At 35.2% G+C, this 16,819-nt stretch overlaps 1 protein-coding gene across 1 annotated transcript in view; it reads left to right on the forward strand.

Annotated features, from left to right (window-relative positions):
• Nucleotides 1–16,819, forward strand: part of CFAP47 (cilia and flagella associated protein 47) — a 422,907-nt gene that overhangs the window by 86,722 nt on the left and 319,366 nt on the right. Inside the window, exon 22 of the mRNA XM_070603391.1 lies at nt 4,997–5,138. Within this exon, the coding sequence (XP_070459492.1) occupies nt 4,997–5,138 (142 nt within the window). The remainder of the gene's footprint in view (nt 1–4,996; nt 5,139–16,819) is intronic.

Raw genomic sequence — 16,819 nt, forward strand, 5'->3', positions numbered from 1 at the left:
GCCTCCAAAGCGGAATGTATGAACTTAACCACTGTGCCACTGGCCTGGCCCCCGTTTCAATTTTTAAGTGAGCTGTTTGTCTGTCAGAGGCATCCATGTGAAAGACAGGAGAATATTAGGTGGGAAGAATAGTTAAGCTGTTTAATCTCAATAAATAAAATAATCTCATATGAGATCTGGTCTCTCAATCATTTTACAAAAATAGACTTATTTTTTATTTCTGTAAAACCTTGAGATCATCAAATGGTAGGTGTCTTGGGAATTCTTGGAAGCCTCTGATTGATTTCCCTTTCCTTTATTTTTTTAAAAATAATTTATTGAGGGGAAATTTATATAACATAAAATTAACCATTTTTTAATTGAGGTTATGATAATTTACAACGTTGTGAAATTACAGTTGTACATTATTATTTGTCAGTCACCATATAAATCCGCCCCTTCACCCTTTGTGCCCACCCCCCACTCCCCTTCCCCTGGTAACCACTAAAATTAACCATTTTAAAGTAAACAATTCAGTGGCATTTAGTGGCTTTACAATATGGTATAACCACTCCCTCTGTCTCATTTCAAAACGTTTTCATCACTCCAAAGTAAAACCGTTTACCCATTAAGCAGGTTCTCCCCATTTCTCTTCCCACCAGCGGCTGGCAACCACCAGTCTGCATTCAGTCTCTGGATCTATCCTGCATATTTCATATAAAAGGAATTACACAATATGTGACCATTTGTGTCTGGCTTCTTTCACTGAACACAATATTTTACATTTTTATTGTAGTAAAAAAGCATATAACATAAAATTTGCCGTCTTAACCATTTTCAGTGTTTATCATGAAAGGGTGTAGGATTTTGTCAAATATTTTTTCTGTATCAACTGACATGACATACATGATTTATGTATGTTGAAACACCTTTGCATTCTTGGTCATGGTGTATAATGCTTATAATATGCTCCACTCCACGGAGGTGCCCCTGCCATGCTCAGGCAGCCTGGCTCTCTGCCCTGGCCACATGCGCCAGCCTGACTTTTGGGACTGTTAGTTGAGAGCAAGTCACAGCCTGGGGGACCCATGGAGGTTCCCTGTGCAAAGTAATGTCTTCATCTATCTTTGATATCAAGATACGCTGACCTTATATAATAAGTTAGGAAGTTTTCCCTCCTCTTCTTCTTTTGGAAGATTTTGAGAAGTATAGTATTAATTCTTTAAACGTTTGGTAGGATTCACTAGTGGAGCCTTCCGTTCATGAAGTTGTGCTGTTGGGAAGTCTTATTGATTCATCCTGCACTTCTGTAGGTCTGTTCATATTTTTTATTTCTTCTTGAGTCAGTTTTGGTAATTTTTGTTTTCCTATGAATCTGTCAGTTTCATCTAGATTATTTACTTTAGTGGTACACAATGGTTGATAAAATTCTCTTTGAATCCTTTTTTTTGTATGGTTTTAAGGAATGTCCAATATTCATTTTTTATTTTAGTTATTCATGTCTTAGATTTTTTTCCTTTTTCCATCTGGCTTGAAGTTTTGTCCTTTTTTTCTTTTTTATCTTTTCAGAGAACCAACTTTTGGTTTCATTTATTTTTATTATTTCTGTCTCTGTTGATATTCTCATTTTTCATACATCATTTTCTTGTTTTCCTTTTTTCTTTTTCTATATTTTCCTTTAGCTCTATGAGCGTATTTAAGACAGTGAATTTAAAGTATTTGTCTCGTAAGTTTATTGCCTGGGCTTCCTCTGGGATGGCTTCTGTCATTTTATTTTTTCCTTTGAATGGGCCGTGCTTGCTTGTTTCTTTGTATGCAAAGTGATTTTTTGTTGAGAACTGGATATTTGAACATTGTAATGTGGTAACTCTGGAAATCAAATTTTCTCTCCTTTTCCCAAGATTTACTGTTCTTGATTGTTGAAGGCTGCAGTCATTCATTTGGTTAGTGACTTTTCCAAATTATGTTTTGCAAAGCCCTTGCTGTGTGTGGTCCCTGAAGTCTCTGTTCCTTTAGCTTATGTTCAGCTAATGTTTTGATAGAGATTTCCTTATGGATTGACTCTGTGCCAGTTCTCTTATTCAGCAGTTAGCCAGGCCATTTATAACTCTATTCCAGCCTTTATTTCCTGATTGCACTTAGCCTAGAGATCAGACAAAGGTGATAGCTTAGTCTTCTCAGGTCTTTCCTGAGCACATGTCCTTCCCTGGGCATGCTTGTGGCTTCCTGAATGCCCCAGTACACATGGGTGCTTTTGAATGCTCTAATTTCCCAAAGAAACTCTCTCTCCAGCTTTTCTTTCCAGGTTTTAAGCTGTGCTTGCATGTTTCAACCGTAATCTTTTGTCTCACGTGGCTCCAAGTTTTTGGTTTGCCTGACAATATTTTTGAGCAATGTCTACTGCTTTTCTGACCTGAGTGAGTTTGAGATCAGGTTAAAGAAAGACAGGCACCTTGCATCAGTCCTTCAGGTAGCCCCAGACAGGTTAGAACACACAAATACAATGATTTGTGAATAAGATCTGCTCTTTTCCATCCAAACCCAGTTACCGGGATGCAGGCTGCCGTCTTTAAGACCTCCACTGTGTCTGGAAGGGAGAGGCACAAGGGCAAGTAAAAATGCCACAAAGCTATCCTACTGTTTTTTAAGTTGTCTTTTTCTTGATTCAGTGTTCACTTCTTTGCTGTAAACCTTTGACTATTTTCCAGAGTTCAAAGTTGCTCCTGACAGCTTTTGCTTACTTTTCAATGTTTCTGTGGAGGGATGGGCATTTGGAACTGATTGTCCACCATTTGGCTGATGTCAGTCTCTCCTTTCATTGAGGTGTGGGCCCTAAACATCGAGATTGGTTCTTTTTCTTCTCCTTGATGCGCACTTGTGTTTTTATCAAGGCTGGAGCACAGTGTCTTCATTTTAAAGAGAAGGGCTAACGCTATATAATTGCCACGGTGCTATGAAGCTCTAAGTGTTCATTCTTCTATGACTCATCTGACTAGCTGCCTATATTGTTAATCTGTTTTAGATTTTGAAGCCAGATGTATAAAAATCAGAGCTAAGGGATTAGCTTTAACTTCTTTTCTTTATGCAGTTGTATAGCAAATATAAAAATCAATATAGAGAACAGTTCCTTCACCTCCCCTAAATTGTTCTTGTGCGTATTTGCAGTCAACTTGTCTCCCACCTCCAGTTCATGGCAAACACTGATCTCATTTTGTTTGTATAATTTTGCCTTTTCACTTATATATTACGTAAATGAAATCATAAGGTAGCTTGCCTTTTCAATCTGGTTTCTCTCATTTAGAATAATGCATTTAAAATTCACCCATATTATTATGTGTAACAGTAGTTCATTCTACTTTATTGTGGAAAAGTATTCTGTTATATAGATTGACTAAACTTTGTTATCCATTCACCATTTGGAGAGAATTTGGCTTGTTTTCAGGTTTTGGCAGTTATGAATAAGGCTACTATAAACATTTGCATGCAGATTTTTGTACGAATAAGTTTCCATTTCTCTTTGGTAAACACTCGAAGTTCTGAGTTCTGGGCCTTATGTTAAATATATATTTAATTTTCTAAGAAACTGGAAAACTGTTTTCCAAAATGACTATAATATACTGCATCCTATCAGCAATGTGTGAATGTATTAAGTCCTCATGTTTTTACCAGCACTTGATAAGGTCATTTTTGTTTAAGCTGTTGCGATAGGTGCGAAATGTTATCTCCTGTGCTTTCAATTGGCATTTCCCTAATATCTGATGATGTTAAACATCCTTTCATGTGGCAATATGTCATAAGCGTATTTTCTTTTCTGAATTGACTTTTCAAATCTTTTACCTAGGTTTTCATTAGATACTTTATTTTTTAACTGATCTTTGTGTGTCCTTTATATCTTTTGGGTACAAGTTGGAATTTTTTTGTTAGAAATATGTTTTGGATTGTAATTTGATTTTCTTAACATTGTCAAAACAAATGTTTTTAGTTTTGATAAAGCACAATTTAATCGTTTGTTCTTTTGGGATTATTGCATTTAAGAAGTCTTTGCCTAACCAAGGATCACAAAGATTTTTTTCCCATATTTTCTTCTACAAAGTTTTAGATTTTATATTTAGGTCTTTGGTCCATTTTGAATTAATAAGAATTATTTTTTAAATTTATTTATTTATTTTTAAGAATTCTTTTGGAACTCATGAAAAATGAGCCATCTTATTTTGAAAAAAATGTACTTTCAATGTCACAAGATAATTTTCTTTTTGAAACTGTCTTTTACTAACTGTTTGACTCAATCCATGATATCTCATTAGATCTCCAGAATTTATTCATCTTACATAGCTAAAACTTTGTACCCCTTAACCAACATGTCCCCATATCTCCCTCCTCCCAGCCCCTGGTAGCCACTATTCTATGCTCTGCTCCTATGAGTTTGACTATTTTAGATTTAGATTCCACACGTAAGTGAGGTATCATACATTGTTTGTCTTTCTGTGTCTGGTTTATTTCACTTACCATAATGTCCTTCAGGTCCATCCATGTTGTTGCAAGTGGCGAGATGTACTTCTGTTTTTAAAGCTGAAAAATATTCCATTGTATGTGTATACCACATTTTCTTTATTCATCCTTTGGTAGACAGGTTCTTTCCATATCTTGACTATTGTGAATAATACTGCAATGAACATAGGAGTGTGAGTATCTCTTCGAGATCCTCATTTCATTTCCTTTGGATAAATACCCAGAAGTGAGATTGCTGGATAATATGGTAGTTCTGGTAACAACAGTGTAGTTTATACTTGAAATTTGCTAAGAGAATATCCTAAGTGTTCCCACCATAAAAAAAAAGAAAAAAGTAACTCTGTGAGGTGATGGATATGTTAATTAGCTTGAGTGTTGTGTTATTTCATTATGTATATATATATCAAGTCATCAAGTTGTACACTTTAAAAATATCCAATAAAAAATTATATCACAAATGTATTATAGCAAAAATAGTCACACGTGTAATGTATTTTTTCTCTGTCAGGTGGCAACTCATGACTTTAGCATTCAAGTTCGAATTAATTTCTTTGAGGCTTCAAAACTTTACACTCAGTATTGTTTGTCAAATTCTCCTATGATTCCAAAGACGGTACCACTTATTCGACCGTGTTATGTTCAAGCTGCTGGTATGTAATACGAAACATTCATTTGATGTACATAAACCAAATATTTACACTTAAGCAACAAAAATTTAAAAAAGCAGAATATGATATTTATTTTTTTAAAATAGAAATATTAGAAAGTAAGATCATGATATTGTTCCTGTGTGTCACTTAAATTGTGAGTCTTTGAGATTGAATTTTGATAAATGGCATGGATATAATCTCAGATAAGTGACCCTTGCTTAAAAAAATAGGATATGATTAAAAACAAAGGTCAGTTTAGTACTGTATTTATTGTGTGGGAAGTTTTTAAATGATTATATCAAAATGTAAATTATTAAAATAAAATACATTAGATATAAAATGAAAGGATGAAATTTTATTTAGGAAATTTTTTTTCCCCCAAAGGGGTGGATTACTAAATGACTAAGTACATGTAAAAAGGGATAAGTATATTAAAATTTTGAATTATTTGCTAAATATTTACTCGCTTTCTCTAAATATTAAAGTATAAAACTGATGCACTCTGCAAACCGTGCTTTTGACATCTTTGGCTTAGCATTTTCTTATATGTGCTTAAATATTTTTCATGAAAAGTTGAGTCTAGTCTATACTATATTATACTATATTTTGTTTTTATACTTCTGACATTGTTGTCATTAATAATAAAATAGTGATCAGTTAATAATTGCACCTGGCACCTAGTAAGAGAAGCTTTATTAAAGTAGCATCTTCAATGTAGAGATTTATTTCACTCTCATTTAAAATACAGAATTAGGAATTCCACAGCTGGTAGGGACGCTCCAGGAAGTTAGAGTTTTCTCCCTTGTTTTCAGATATCTTCTTAGGGAAAGAAAATAATCATTGTCTAATTTTGTTTTCTGAGTTAGGTAAATTACTTTCTTGAAAAATAAAATAAAATTTACTTATTTGAAAATTAAAAATTAATATATCATCATTAAGGGAAATTGGAAAATATAGAAACACAGAAAACATCATCTGGAATGTGAATATTAGGAACATGCTATTGTTAATATTTTTGCATCTTTCTCTTTTTTTATATAATTTGCTTTTATTAGTTTACTTTTTAATGTATTTGTGATCTTATTGCCTATATTATATTAATCTGTTCACTCTTAATAGAAACTTTTATTTGGATGTTATAGACGCTTATTAATATTATAAATTAGCACTGATAACTATTGCAGAATATTTAATCGGTAAGTGTGTCTTATAGATTACTGAAGTATAGTCGTAAGCATCTAGATTGTTTCCTTTATTTTCTTGTTAATATAAATATTGCAATAGTGAACATTTTTGTGTCTAATACTTTTTCTCTAATTTGATTTTTTTGAAAGTGAGATTCTCTGAATTGGCTGCGTTCCTTCTAAAGTCTGTACATGTCAAAGCTCTTGATGGATTTTGTAAAAGGGCTTTTGTAAAGAGTTCTGCTGTTTTACTCTCCTCCAGTGTAAATTCTAACCAGCACTGAATTAAAGAAATCGGATATCTTTCTATGTGATTAAAAATACATCATTTCAATTTTCATCTCTTTCATTGCTCACGGGGATTAAAATTTTCTATCTTTGCTATTAACTATATATTTCTTATGTAAATAATCTGTTCATGAACTTTGCCTTTATCACTGAACTTTGTATTTGTCTGATAGGTGTCAGTAGTCTCTTTATTTATATTATTTTTTTCATATTTACTGTGAATGTTTTCTAAGATTTGTTGTTTGTCTCTAGTTTTATTCATTTTTCAATAGACTTTTAAAATAATTTTATAGTGAAATCTAGCTATCATTTCCTCTGTGATTTCTAACATTCCTTTAAAGATTATGTTACCGAACCAGATTTGTTTTTGCCCGTCGCCCAGAAAGCCGAACACCGAGATGATGAGATTGTAGCAGAGAGAGGGTTTTAATCACAAGGCAGCCAAGTGAGGAAGTGGAAGAATGAGTTTCAAATCTGCTTCCCCAAAAATGGGAACTCAGGGCTGTTTATGGGGTAGGGGGCAAGGTGGTCTGAAGTATGGAGATGGATGAGTGGAGGTGAGGGCAGGTGAGGTAATCGATGATCTGCGCAGGTGTAGTCAGACTTCATGCCTCTTCATAGGACGAATGTTCACAAAATGGTGGCGTTAGCATGATCTGAGGGTGGAGTTTTTAGCCTCTTGATGTCAAAAGATCACTTATCGGACAACTATGTGGGCCGGGTGGATGGGTTGGTGGTCTCAGCTAGCCTGAACTGGACAAAGGGATCCTAATTCCTGAAAAACAGCTCAAAAACCCATTTCCATGGTGACCCAGGTTCCAGGGAGACATTATGTAGAGGAACCTAGTGGAAGTCGGGTAGCATATTGCCTAAATGGCACAGTTAACAATGGGTGGGTAACAACTAAAAACTATTATCATAAATTGCAAAAAAACAAAAAATCTTTAGTTACTATCTACCTAATCATTACTGTTTACTGGTTTCAGTTAGCTCATCTTCCCCATCTACAAGATTGATAGATATGTAATCGTGGGTTTTTTTTTTTGTATTTTTAATAGTTTAAAATTTTTATGGTTCAACAATTATTATACTTAGTTTCTAAAAAATATGATTGTATTTCCACAAAGGGTTAAAATGTCAAAGCAGACAGTTATATAACTTACCAACACCGAAGTTTCCTAAAGATTCCAATGATACAAGTAAACTCAGGCAGAGATGTAACATTTCTTCCTGTTGAAGTTGGCATCCATGAGACACACCTTCCAAATTGTCCCTTTCTTCCTCCCTAGGATGTGTTTTGGTTTTGAATTAACAGATGACTTTCGAATGACGTTTTTAGAAACCTTCTTCTCAAAGGATGACGTTTTTGTTTGGAGTTGCCATTTTTGTACCCTTTAATATTACACAGATGGGAAATGCCTGTGATGAATTCCCATTCTCCTACCATCAATGCCCCATAAATCCATAAATTTCAGATATTTTTGGTTGGCCATACGGGCAGATAATGTATGTCAAGGACCTTCTTTGTATAAGTTCACTGGTTAATACCATTTTTATGTTTACAAGGAGATCTTGTCAACTCCATTATTCCCTCAGCCATCACCTCAGTAGGAGGATGATGTCTCAGTAGGAGGCTCACAAGCCTGCTGTTGTCTCTTTACTCCCAAATTACATGCATTCATTTTCAAATTAAAATAGTGCTAACCCAGGGGCCGGCCCCATGGCTGAGTGGTTAAGTTCATGTGCTCCCATTGTGGTGGCCCAGGGTTTCCCTGGTTTGAATCCTGGGCGCGGACATGGCACCGCTCCTCAGGCCATGCTGAGGCAGTGTCCCACATGTCACAACTAGAAGGGCCCACAACTAAAAATACACAACTGTGTACCAGGGGGCTTTGGGGAGAAAAAGCAAAAATAAAAAAAGAAATATAGTGCTAACCCAGAATTGTAATCCATTCTCTCTCTCCTCCTCAAGGCTTATCCTGTGCCCAGAGGCAATGACTTTCCTCGTTTCCTCGTTAATTATCTAATGAAAACACTTATTTAATGACAAGCACCTTCACTCACTTGAAACTCTAATTCTTCTTATCCATTTTCCTGATATAATTATACCTTAAATTTCAATTAAAATTTTTATCAGAGATTTAATTATTATGACAATATGTTGTTGCTTGTTGACGAAGTGGTGTATCATGCATCATTGTTTTAGTTCCTTTCTTTCAACTTTTTGGTTTTTGGTGGAGTTAATAATTACTTAATTGTCATTAGATATTTGACTAAATCCTCCCATGCCATAAAGCTCTATAATATACTTGTCAAGACAATGTTGCATATAGTCTAGCCTGTCAGATAATATGTCCTGTCTTCTGATTCTCTTGAAGCAGCTCTCCTAGAGCACGTCAGTCTCCTGCTCCACCGTGGACTAGATGCTTTCTTTGTCCATGAGAGAACTTTTGTCGGAGACTTCCCTTCGCTGTAATTGTGGGCATTCCTTTTGATTCTTTTCCGTTCTTTTCTGAATCTCCTGTTTCTTCAATCCCTTGCCTTCCTATTTCTTGGTTTACTTCATTATTTTGGTACATTACATCTTCCAGGAGCTTCTGAAGAAAGTGTGCAAGGGAGTTAGTTTTTGAGAATTTCCATGTCTGACAGCATGGAAATTTGTTTTTCCTCCTACACTGGAACAATAGTTTGGTTGAATATGGAATTCTAGATTGAGAAAATTTTCTTTCAAAATTTTGGAGGTATTATCATTATCTTCTAAATTCCATTGTTGCATTTAGAAGTCTGATGCCATTCTTCTTTCCCATCCATTATATATGGCCCAGTGTTTCCCCTTTAGAAGCTTTTAGAAACTTCTCTTTATCCCTGGTACTCCATTACTTCATGCTGATGATTTTGGTGTGAATCTTTCATTTTTGCCATTGTCCTAAGTTCTTGTGGACTCTTTCAGTCTGGAAACTCATGTCCTACAGTTCTATAAAATTTTCATAAATTATTTCCTTGAAAAGTCCCTTCCCACCATTTTCTATGTTTCTCTCTCTCAGACTCCTATTGGTTGGACTTTGTACCTGCTGGATTATATGGTATATATATATTTTATATATATTATGTATATTTTTGTTGTCTTATATATTCTCATTTATTGTCCTTTTCCTCATCTTTTTGTTGTACTTCCCAGGATATTTTTCTTACTTGACTTTTTTATGTCTTAAAAAATTATTTTGACAGTATTAAACTAACAAGAGTTCTTAACTTTTTTCTGATCATTTCTTTACTTATAGACTTTTAAAATGAAAACAATACTTTTTACCTCTAATTATACTATGATAATTTCTTTGAAATTTTCTTATATGACTACATTGTCTCAATTTTTGCTGAATTATTTTTCCCTTATATCTGTCTCCTTCATGTTGAGGAGTTCCTTAAGTGTTTGTTGACGCTTGCGTATTCTCTCATGTTTATTAGTGAGTCTCACGATGCTGGTTTCAGCACCCACTATCGTATCATTGCCTGACCATCTGTAGCCAATAAATGTTTTAATTCAGGGGAACCAAAATGTTAGTCTGTAAGACTTTAATCTTGGGCAGTTCAGTTTCTCCAGAAAATGGTTCTCTAACAATCTGTGTTGGGGAGAATGTAACTTCTTTCTATAAATGAAATAGAAATCTCTAAATGGTAAAGTAACATGCCAAAATAATGCTTTTAATGTTTTTTTAATGTTTTAAAATCTATTATTTTCACTGATTATCCCCAATTTCCAGTTTTCGAATGGGCAGACCATCTTAGATATGCCACTTTCTGCATACGTGCCATAGCATCTTCTTTTCTGGGATTTCTTATGACAAGTTTTGGGAGTGACACAACGAGGAACACTAGCTACGCATTTCTCCTATCCCACGTGTCCTGATGCCCTCCTAAAGCATCCATTAACTCCAGTGGTATAATAAAAGGATATGATATGAATCTTTAAGGTCAGAAATTAGTTTCTTTCCAGGTACTTATATTTCCCAAAGCTTGTAAGACTCTTGAGTTTTTGTTAAAGATTACAAAGGGCTCCAAGGTAAATTTCAAAAAGTATAGGTTTTGAATTTTGGTTTCTGGTGCAGCATGTAAGAAGCTTGGAAGTCACCAGTCCATCCTAACAACAAGTAAAAAAACTGAAAAAACTGAAAGATCAACAAATCTTCTTAGATATATAAGAGAAGTGAGGTCACAGGGCAAACTGCTGCCCTCGAAATTGGAGAGACTGATAGGTGAATACAGAGAATCACAAATTACAGTGATGGAACAGAAACCCATAAGCAGAAGCCACTGCAGGTGTCACTGCCTGGGTAAGGAGCCCTGGACTGTAATTGATCGATTGCCGGAGGCTCAGCCTGGACAAATCTGAGAGAGAAAATCTCCAGGGGGACCCAGTCATGAAGGGCCCCAAAACTTGTTTGAATTTTACCTCCAGAAGCTTGACCTGGTTCTCTCAGTGAATATCAAAGAAAAATCCCCCTTGTGATTTTGGCAGGGGGAGGGAAAAGGAATCATTTTGAAATGTGCCAGAGCATTCTGTTCTGCTTAAAAAGGTTTGTCTTCAGGAGAAATTATTTAACCAGATCCTGTCCTGCTGGGGTTTAATCAGAGCCTAACTGACCTTGGAGAAGGGAAATATCCATCTTCAGTTCTCTCTAACCTTGTATGTGGGAGGGGCCAGCCTGGTGGCACAGCAGTTAAGTTAGCAGGTTCCACTTCTCGGCGGCCCGGGGTTCGCCGGTTCAGATCCCTGGTGTGGACATGGCACCGCTTGGCACACCATGCTGTGGTAGGCATCCCACATATAAAGTAGAGGAAGATGGGCACGGATATTAGCTCAGGGCCAGGCTTCCTCAGCAAAAAGAGGAGGACTGGCAGTAGTTAGCTCAGGGCTAATCTTCCTCAAAAAAAAAAAAACCTTCTATGTGGGAGAAGAGAAATAACTAACTCCAGTCCATTCTAGCCATCCAGTCCGAAATTGGGGGTGGGGGATACTGAGAAGTTCATAGTGAAGTTCGTAGTCTAGAGACACAGGCTTACTAAAAGACTGAGATCTAATCACAGGATTATAAAATGTTCCCCTCCCCCCACACTTTACCAGCACATTACTAAAGGTCTAGTTATAGCAGTTCCTTTTGCCCAGTACATCATGTCCAGGTGTTGAGAAAAAATTACAAGACATACTGAAAGGTGAAAAGCACAGCTGGAAAAGACAGAATCAGCATCAAAATCATACTCAGATATGGCATGGGTGTTGGAATTATCACATTGGGAATTTGAAACAGCTATGATTAATATGCTTAGGGCTCTAATGGATGAAGTAGACGGCATGAAAGAACAGATGGGCAATGTAAGCAGAAAGATGGAAATTCTAGGAAAGATCTTAAAAAAATGCTAGAGGTTAAAAATACTGGAACAGAAATGAAGAATGTCTTTGATGGGATATTAGTAGACTGGACATGCTGGACACGGCTGAGGAAAGAATCTCTGAGCTTGAGGATATCTCAATAGAAACCTCAAAAAAAAAGCCAAGATAAGACTGAAAAAAATGAATAGACTATCCAAGAACTGTGGGACACCTACAAGATGTGTGACATATGCATAATAGGAATACCAGAAGGAGAAGAAGGAGAAAGGAACAGAAGAAATATTTGAAACAATAATGACTGAGATTTTCCCCCAAATTAATGTCAGACACCAAACTACAGATCTAAGAAGTTCAGGGAATACCAAGCAGGACGAGTGCCAAAGAAACTACACCTAGGCGTATCATTTTCAAACTACAGAAAATCAAAGATTAGAAAAAAATCCTGAAATAGTCCAGAGTTAAAAAACACCTCACCTGTAGTGGAGCAAAGATAAGAATTACATCTGACTTATCCTCAGAAACCATGCAAGCAAGAAGAGAATGGAGTGGAATATATAATGCTGAGAGACAGAAAAACACCAACTTAGAATTCTGTACCTTGAAATTATACTTCAAAAGTAAAGGAGAAATAAAGACTTTCTCAGAAAAACAAAAATTGAGGGGATTTGTTGTCAGTAGACCTGCAGGAAATATTAAAAGAAGTTCTTTAGAGAGAAGGAAAATGATACACTTGGGAAACTTGGGTCTGCACAAAGAAAGGAAGAGCGTTGGAGACAAAATAAATGAAAGTAAAATAAAGACTTTTATTTTTCTTATTCTTAACTGCTCTAACATTTAACTTTGTTCAATGTAATAATAGCAAGTGTATTCATATATATATACTAATGTATGCTTATATGTAAGTGAAATTAATGACCATGAAACAAAGTGTGGCAGGGAAGAATTTGAAGTCTTCTGTTATTATAAGGCCTTCGCACTACCCATGGAGTGGTACAGTGTGACTTGAAAGTGGAGTTGGATTAGTTGTAAATATATATTGCAAGATCTAGAGCAATCACTAAAAAGGGTAAAAAAAAAAGTGTAATAGAAATGCTAAGAGAGGAGAAAAGTGGAACACTCAAAACCAAAAAGACAGAAAAGAGTGGGAAAAAAATAGGAACAAAGAACAAGGGCAACAAATAGAAAACAGTAATAAATATGATAAATATTAATCCAGCTATATCAGTAATCACTTTAATGTCAGTGGTCTAAATGCACCAATTAAAAGAGCTTGTCAGAGTGGGTCAAAAACAACTGTATGTTGTTTACAAGAAACCCACTTTAAGTATAAACACATATAGATTAAAAATAAGTGGATGGAGAAACAAATACAGTGCTAACACATATCAAAAGAAAACAGGAGCAGCTATATTAATTTGAAACAGAGCAGACTTCAGACCGAAGAAAGATATCAGGGATAAAGAAGGGCATTACATTATGATAGAGAGGTCACTACTCCAAGAAGACATAACAATCCTCAACATGCTTGCATCTAACAACAAAGCATCAAAACATGTCAGGCATAAACTGATAGAACTACAGGGAGAAATAGATTAATTCACTGTTACAGCTGGAGAGTTCAACACCCCTCTATCAGAAATGGACAGGTCCAGCAGGTAACAATCAGTATGGACATAGTTGAACTCATCAAAACCATCTATCAACTGTATATTATGAACATCTATAGACTACTTCATCCAAAAACAGCAGAATACACATTTTTCTCACATGGAACACACCAAGATACACCACTTTCTGGGCCATAAAACTCACTTTAACACATTTAAAAGAATAGAAATCATATAATGTGTGCTCTCACATCACAGTGAAATTAAACTAGAAACTATCAATAACAGAGAGAGAGCTGGAAAATCCCAAAATACTTGGAGATTTAACAGCATGCTTTTTAATAACACATGGATCAATGAAGAAATCTCAAGAGAAATTTAAAAAGATTTTGAACTAAGTGAAAACAAAAACACAACTTACCAAAATGTGATGGATGAAATGAAAGAGTGCTTAGAGGAAATTTATAACATTGACTATATCTGTTAGGAAAGAAGAAATCTAAAATCAATAATCTAAGCTTCCACCTTAAGAAACTAGAAAAAGATCAAATTAAATCCAAAGAAAGCAGAAGAAAAGAAATAATAAAAATTAGAGCAGAAGTCAATGAAATTTGAAACCACAAATCAATAGAGTAAATCAGTGAAACCAAAAACTGGTTATTTGAAATGATCGACAAAATTGAGGTAACGTTGGTTTATAACATTATATAAATTTCAAGTGTCCATCATTATATCTTTATTTCTGTGTTGACTACATCAGGTTCACTGCCCAAAGACTACCTTCCCTCACCACGCACATGTGCCTACTCACCCGTTTCACCCTCTTCCAGCCCTGCTTCCCCTCTGGGGACCAGCAATCTAATCACTGTATCTATCTGTTTGTTTGTTGTTGTTGTTATTTTTAGCTTCTGTTCATGAGTGAGATCATACCATCTTTGACTTTCTCCATCTGACTTATTTCGCATAACATAATACCCTCAAGTTCTATCCATGTTGTTGCAAATGGCAAGATTTCGTCTTTTTTTATGGTTGAGTAGTATTCCATTGTATACATATACCACATCATCTTTACCCATTTGTCCCTTGATGGGCATTTAGGTTGTTTCCAAGTCTTGGCTATTATGAATAATGCTGCAATGAGCATAGGGATGCATATATCTTTACGCATTTGTATTTTCATGTTGTTTGGATAAATAACCAGCAGTGGAATAGCTGGATCATATGCTAGTTCTAGTCTTAATTTTTTAAGGAATCTCCACACTGTTTTCCATAGTGGCTGCACAAGTTTGCACTCCCACCAGCAGTGTATGAGAGTTCCCTTTTCTCCACAACTTCTCCAACGCTTGTTATTTCTTGTCTTGTTAATTATAGCATTTCTGACGGGCGTGAGGTCATATCTCATTGAAGTATTGATTTGCATTTCCCTAATAATTAGTGATGTTAAACATCTTTCCATGTACCTGTTGGCCATCTGTATATCTTTGGAAAAATATCTGTTCAGATCTTTTGCCCATTGTTTAATTTGGTTGTTTGTTTTTCTGTTGTTGAGATGTATGAGTTCTTTATATATTTTGGGTATTACCCCTTATCAGACATATGGTTTGCAAATATCTTCTCCCAATTGTTAGGTTGTCTTTTCATTTTTTTGATGATTTCCTTTGCTGTGCAGGTTTTTAGTTTGATGTAGTCCCAATTGTTTATTTTTTCTTTTGTTTCCCTTGCCTTGTCATACATGGTATTTGAAAATATGCTGCTAAGACCGATGTCAAAGACCGTACTACCTATGCTTTCTTCTAGAAGTTTTGTGGTTTCAAGTCTTACATTCAAGTCTTTAATCCATTTTGAGTTAATTTTTGTGTATGGTGTAAGATAATGGTCTACTTTCATTCTTTTGCATTTGGCTGTCCAGTTTTCCCAACACGATTTATTGAGGAGACTCTCCTTTCTGCATTGTATGTTCTTGGCTCCCTTGTTGAAAATTAGCTGTCCATAGATGTGTGGGTTTATTTCTGAGCTCTTCATTCTGTTCCACTGATCTGAATGTCTGTTTTTGTGCCAGTACCATGTTGTTTTGGTTACTATAGCTTTGTAGTATATTTTGAAATCAGGGAGTGTAATACCTCCAGCTTTATTTTTTTTCCTCAAGATTCCTTTGGCTATTCAGGATCTTTTGTTGTTTCATATAAATTTTAGGATTCTTTGTTCTATTTCCGTGAAATATGTGGTTGGAACTTTGATAGAGATTGCATTGAATCAGTAGATTGCTTTAGGATGTATGGATGTTTTAACTGTTAATTGTTCCAATCCAAGAGCATGGAATATCTTTCCTTTCATTGTGTCTTCTTCAGTTTCTTTCAACAATGTTTCATAGTTTTCAGTGTATAGGTCTTTCACCTCTTTTGTTAAAATTATTCCTAGATATTTTATTCCTTTAGTTGCAATTGTAAATGGGATTGTATTTTTAACTTCTCTTTCTGCTCCTTTGTTGTTAGTCTATAGGAATGCAACTGATTTTTGTATGTTGATTTTGTATCCTGCAAATTTACCATATTCGTTTATGATTTCTAATAGTTTTTGGTGGATTCTTTAGGATATTCTATGTATAAAATCATGTCATCTTCAAATAGTGACAGTTTAACTTCTTCCCTTCCAATTTGGGTCCCTTTTATTTCTTTTTCTTGCCTGATTGCTCTGGATATGATTTCCCATACTGTGTTAAATAAGAGTGGTGAAAGTAGACATCCTTGTCTGGTTCCTGTTCTTAAAGGGATAGCTTTCAGTTTTTCTCCATTGAGCATGATATTAGCTGTGGGTTTGTCATATGTGGCCTTTATTATCTTGAGGTACTTTCGTTTTATACCCATTTTATTCAGTTTTTATCATAAATGGATGTTCTATCTTGTCAAGTGCTTTCTCTGCTTCTGTTGAGATGATCATATGATTTTTATTCTTCATTTTGTTAACGTGGTGTATCACGTTGATTTATTTGTGGATGTTGAACCATCCCTGCATCCCTGGAATAAATCTCACTTGATCATGGTGCATGATCTTTTTAATGTAATGTTGTATTCTATTTGCTAGTATTTTCTTGAGGATTTTTGCATCCATCTTCATCAGTGATATTGGCCTGTAATTTTCTTTTTTTGTGTCGTCCTTGTCTGGTTTTGGTATCAGGTTAATATTGACCTCATAGAATGAGTTACAAAACTATCT

This window comes from Equus przewalskii, chromosome X, assembly GCF_037783145.1.
Source record: "Equus przewalskii isolate Varuska chromosome X, EquPr2, whole genome shotgun sequence".
Lineage (NCBI taxonomy): Eukaryota > Metazoa > Chordata > Mammalia > Perissodactyla > Equidae > Equus > Equus przewalskii.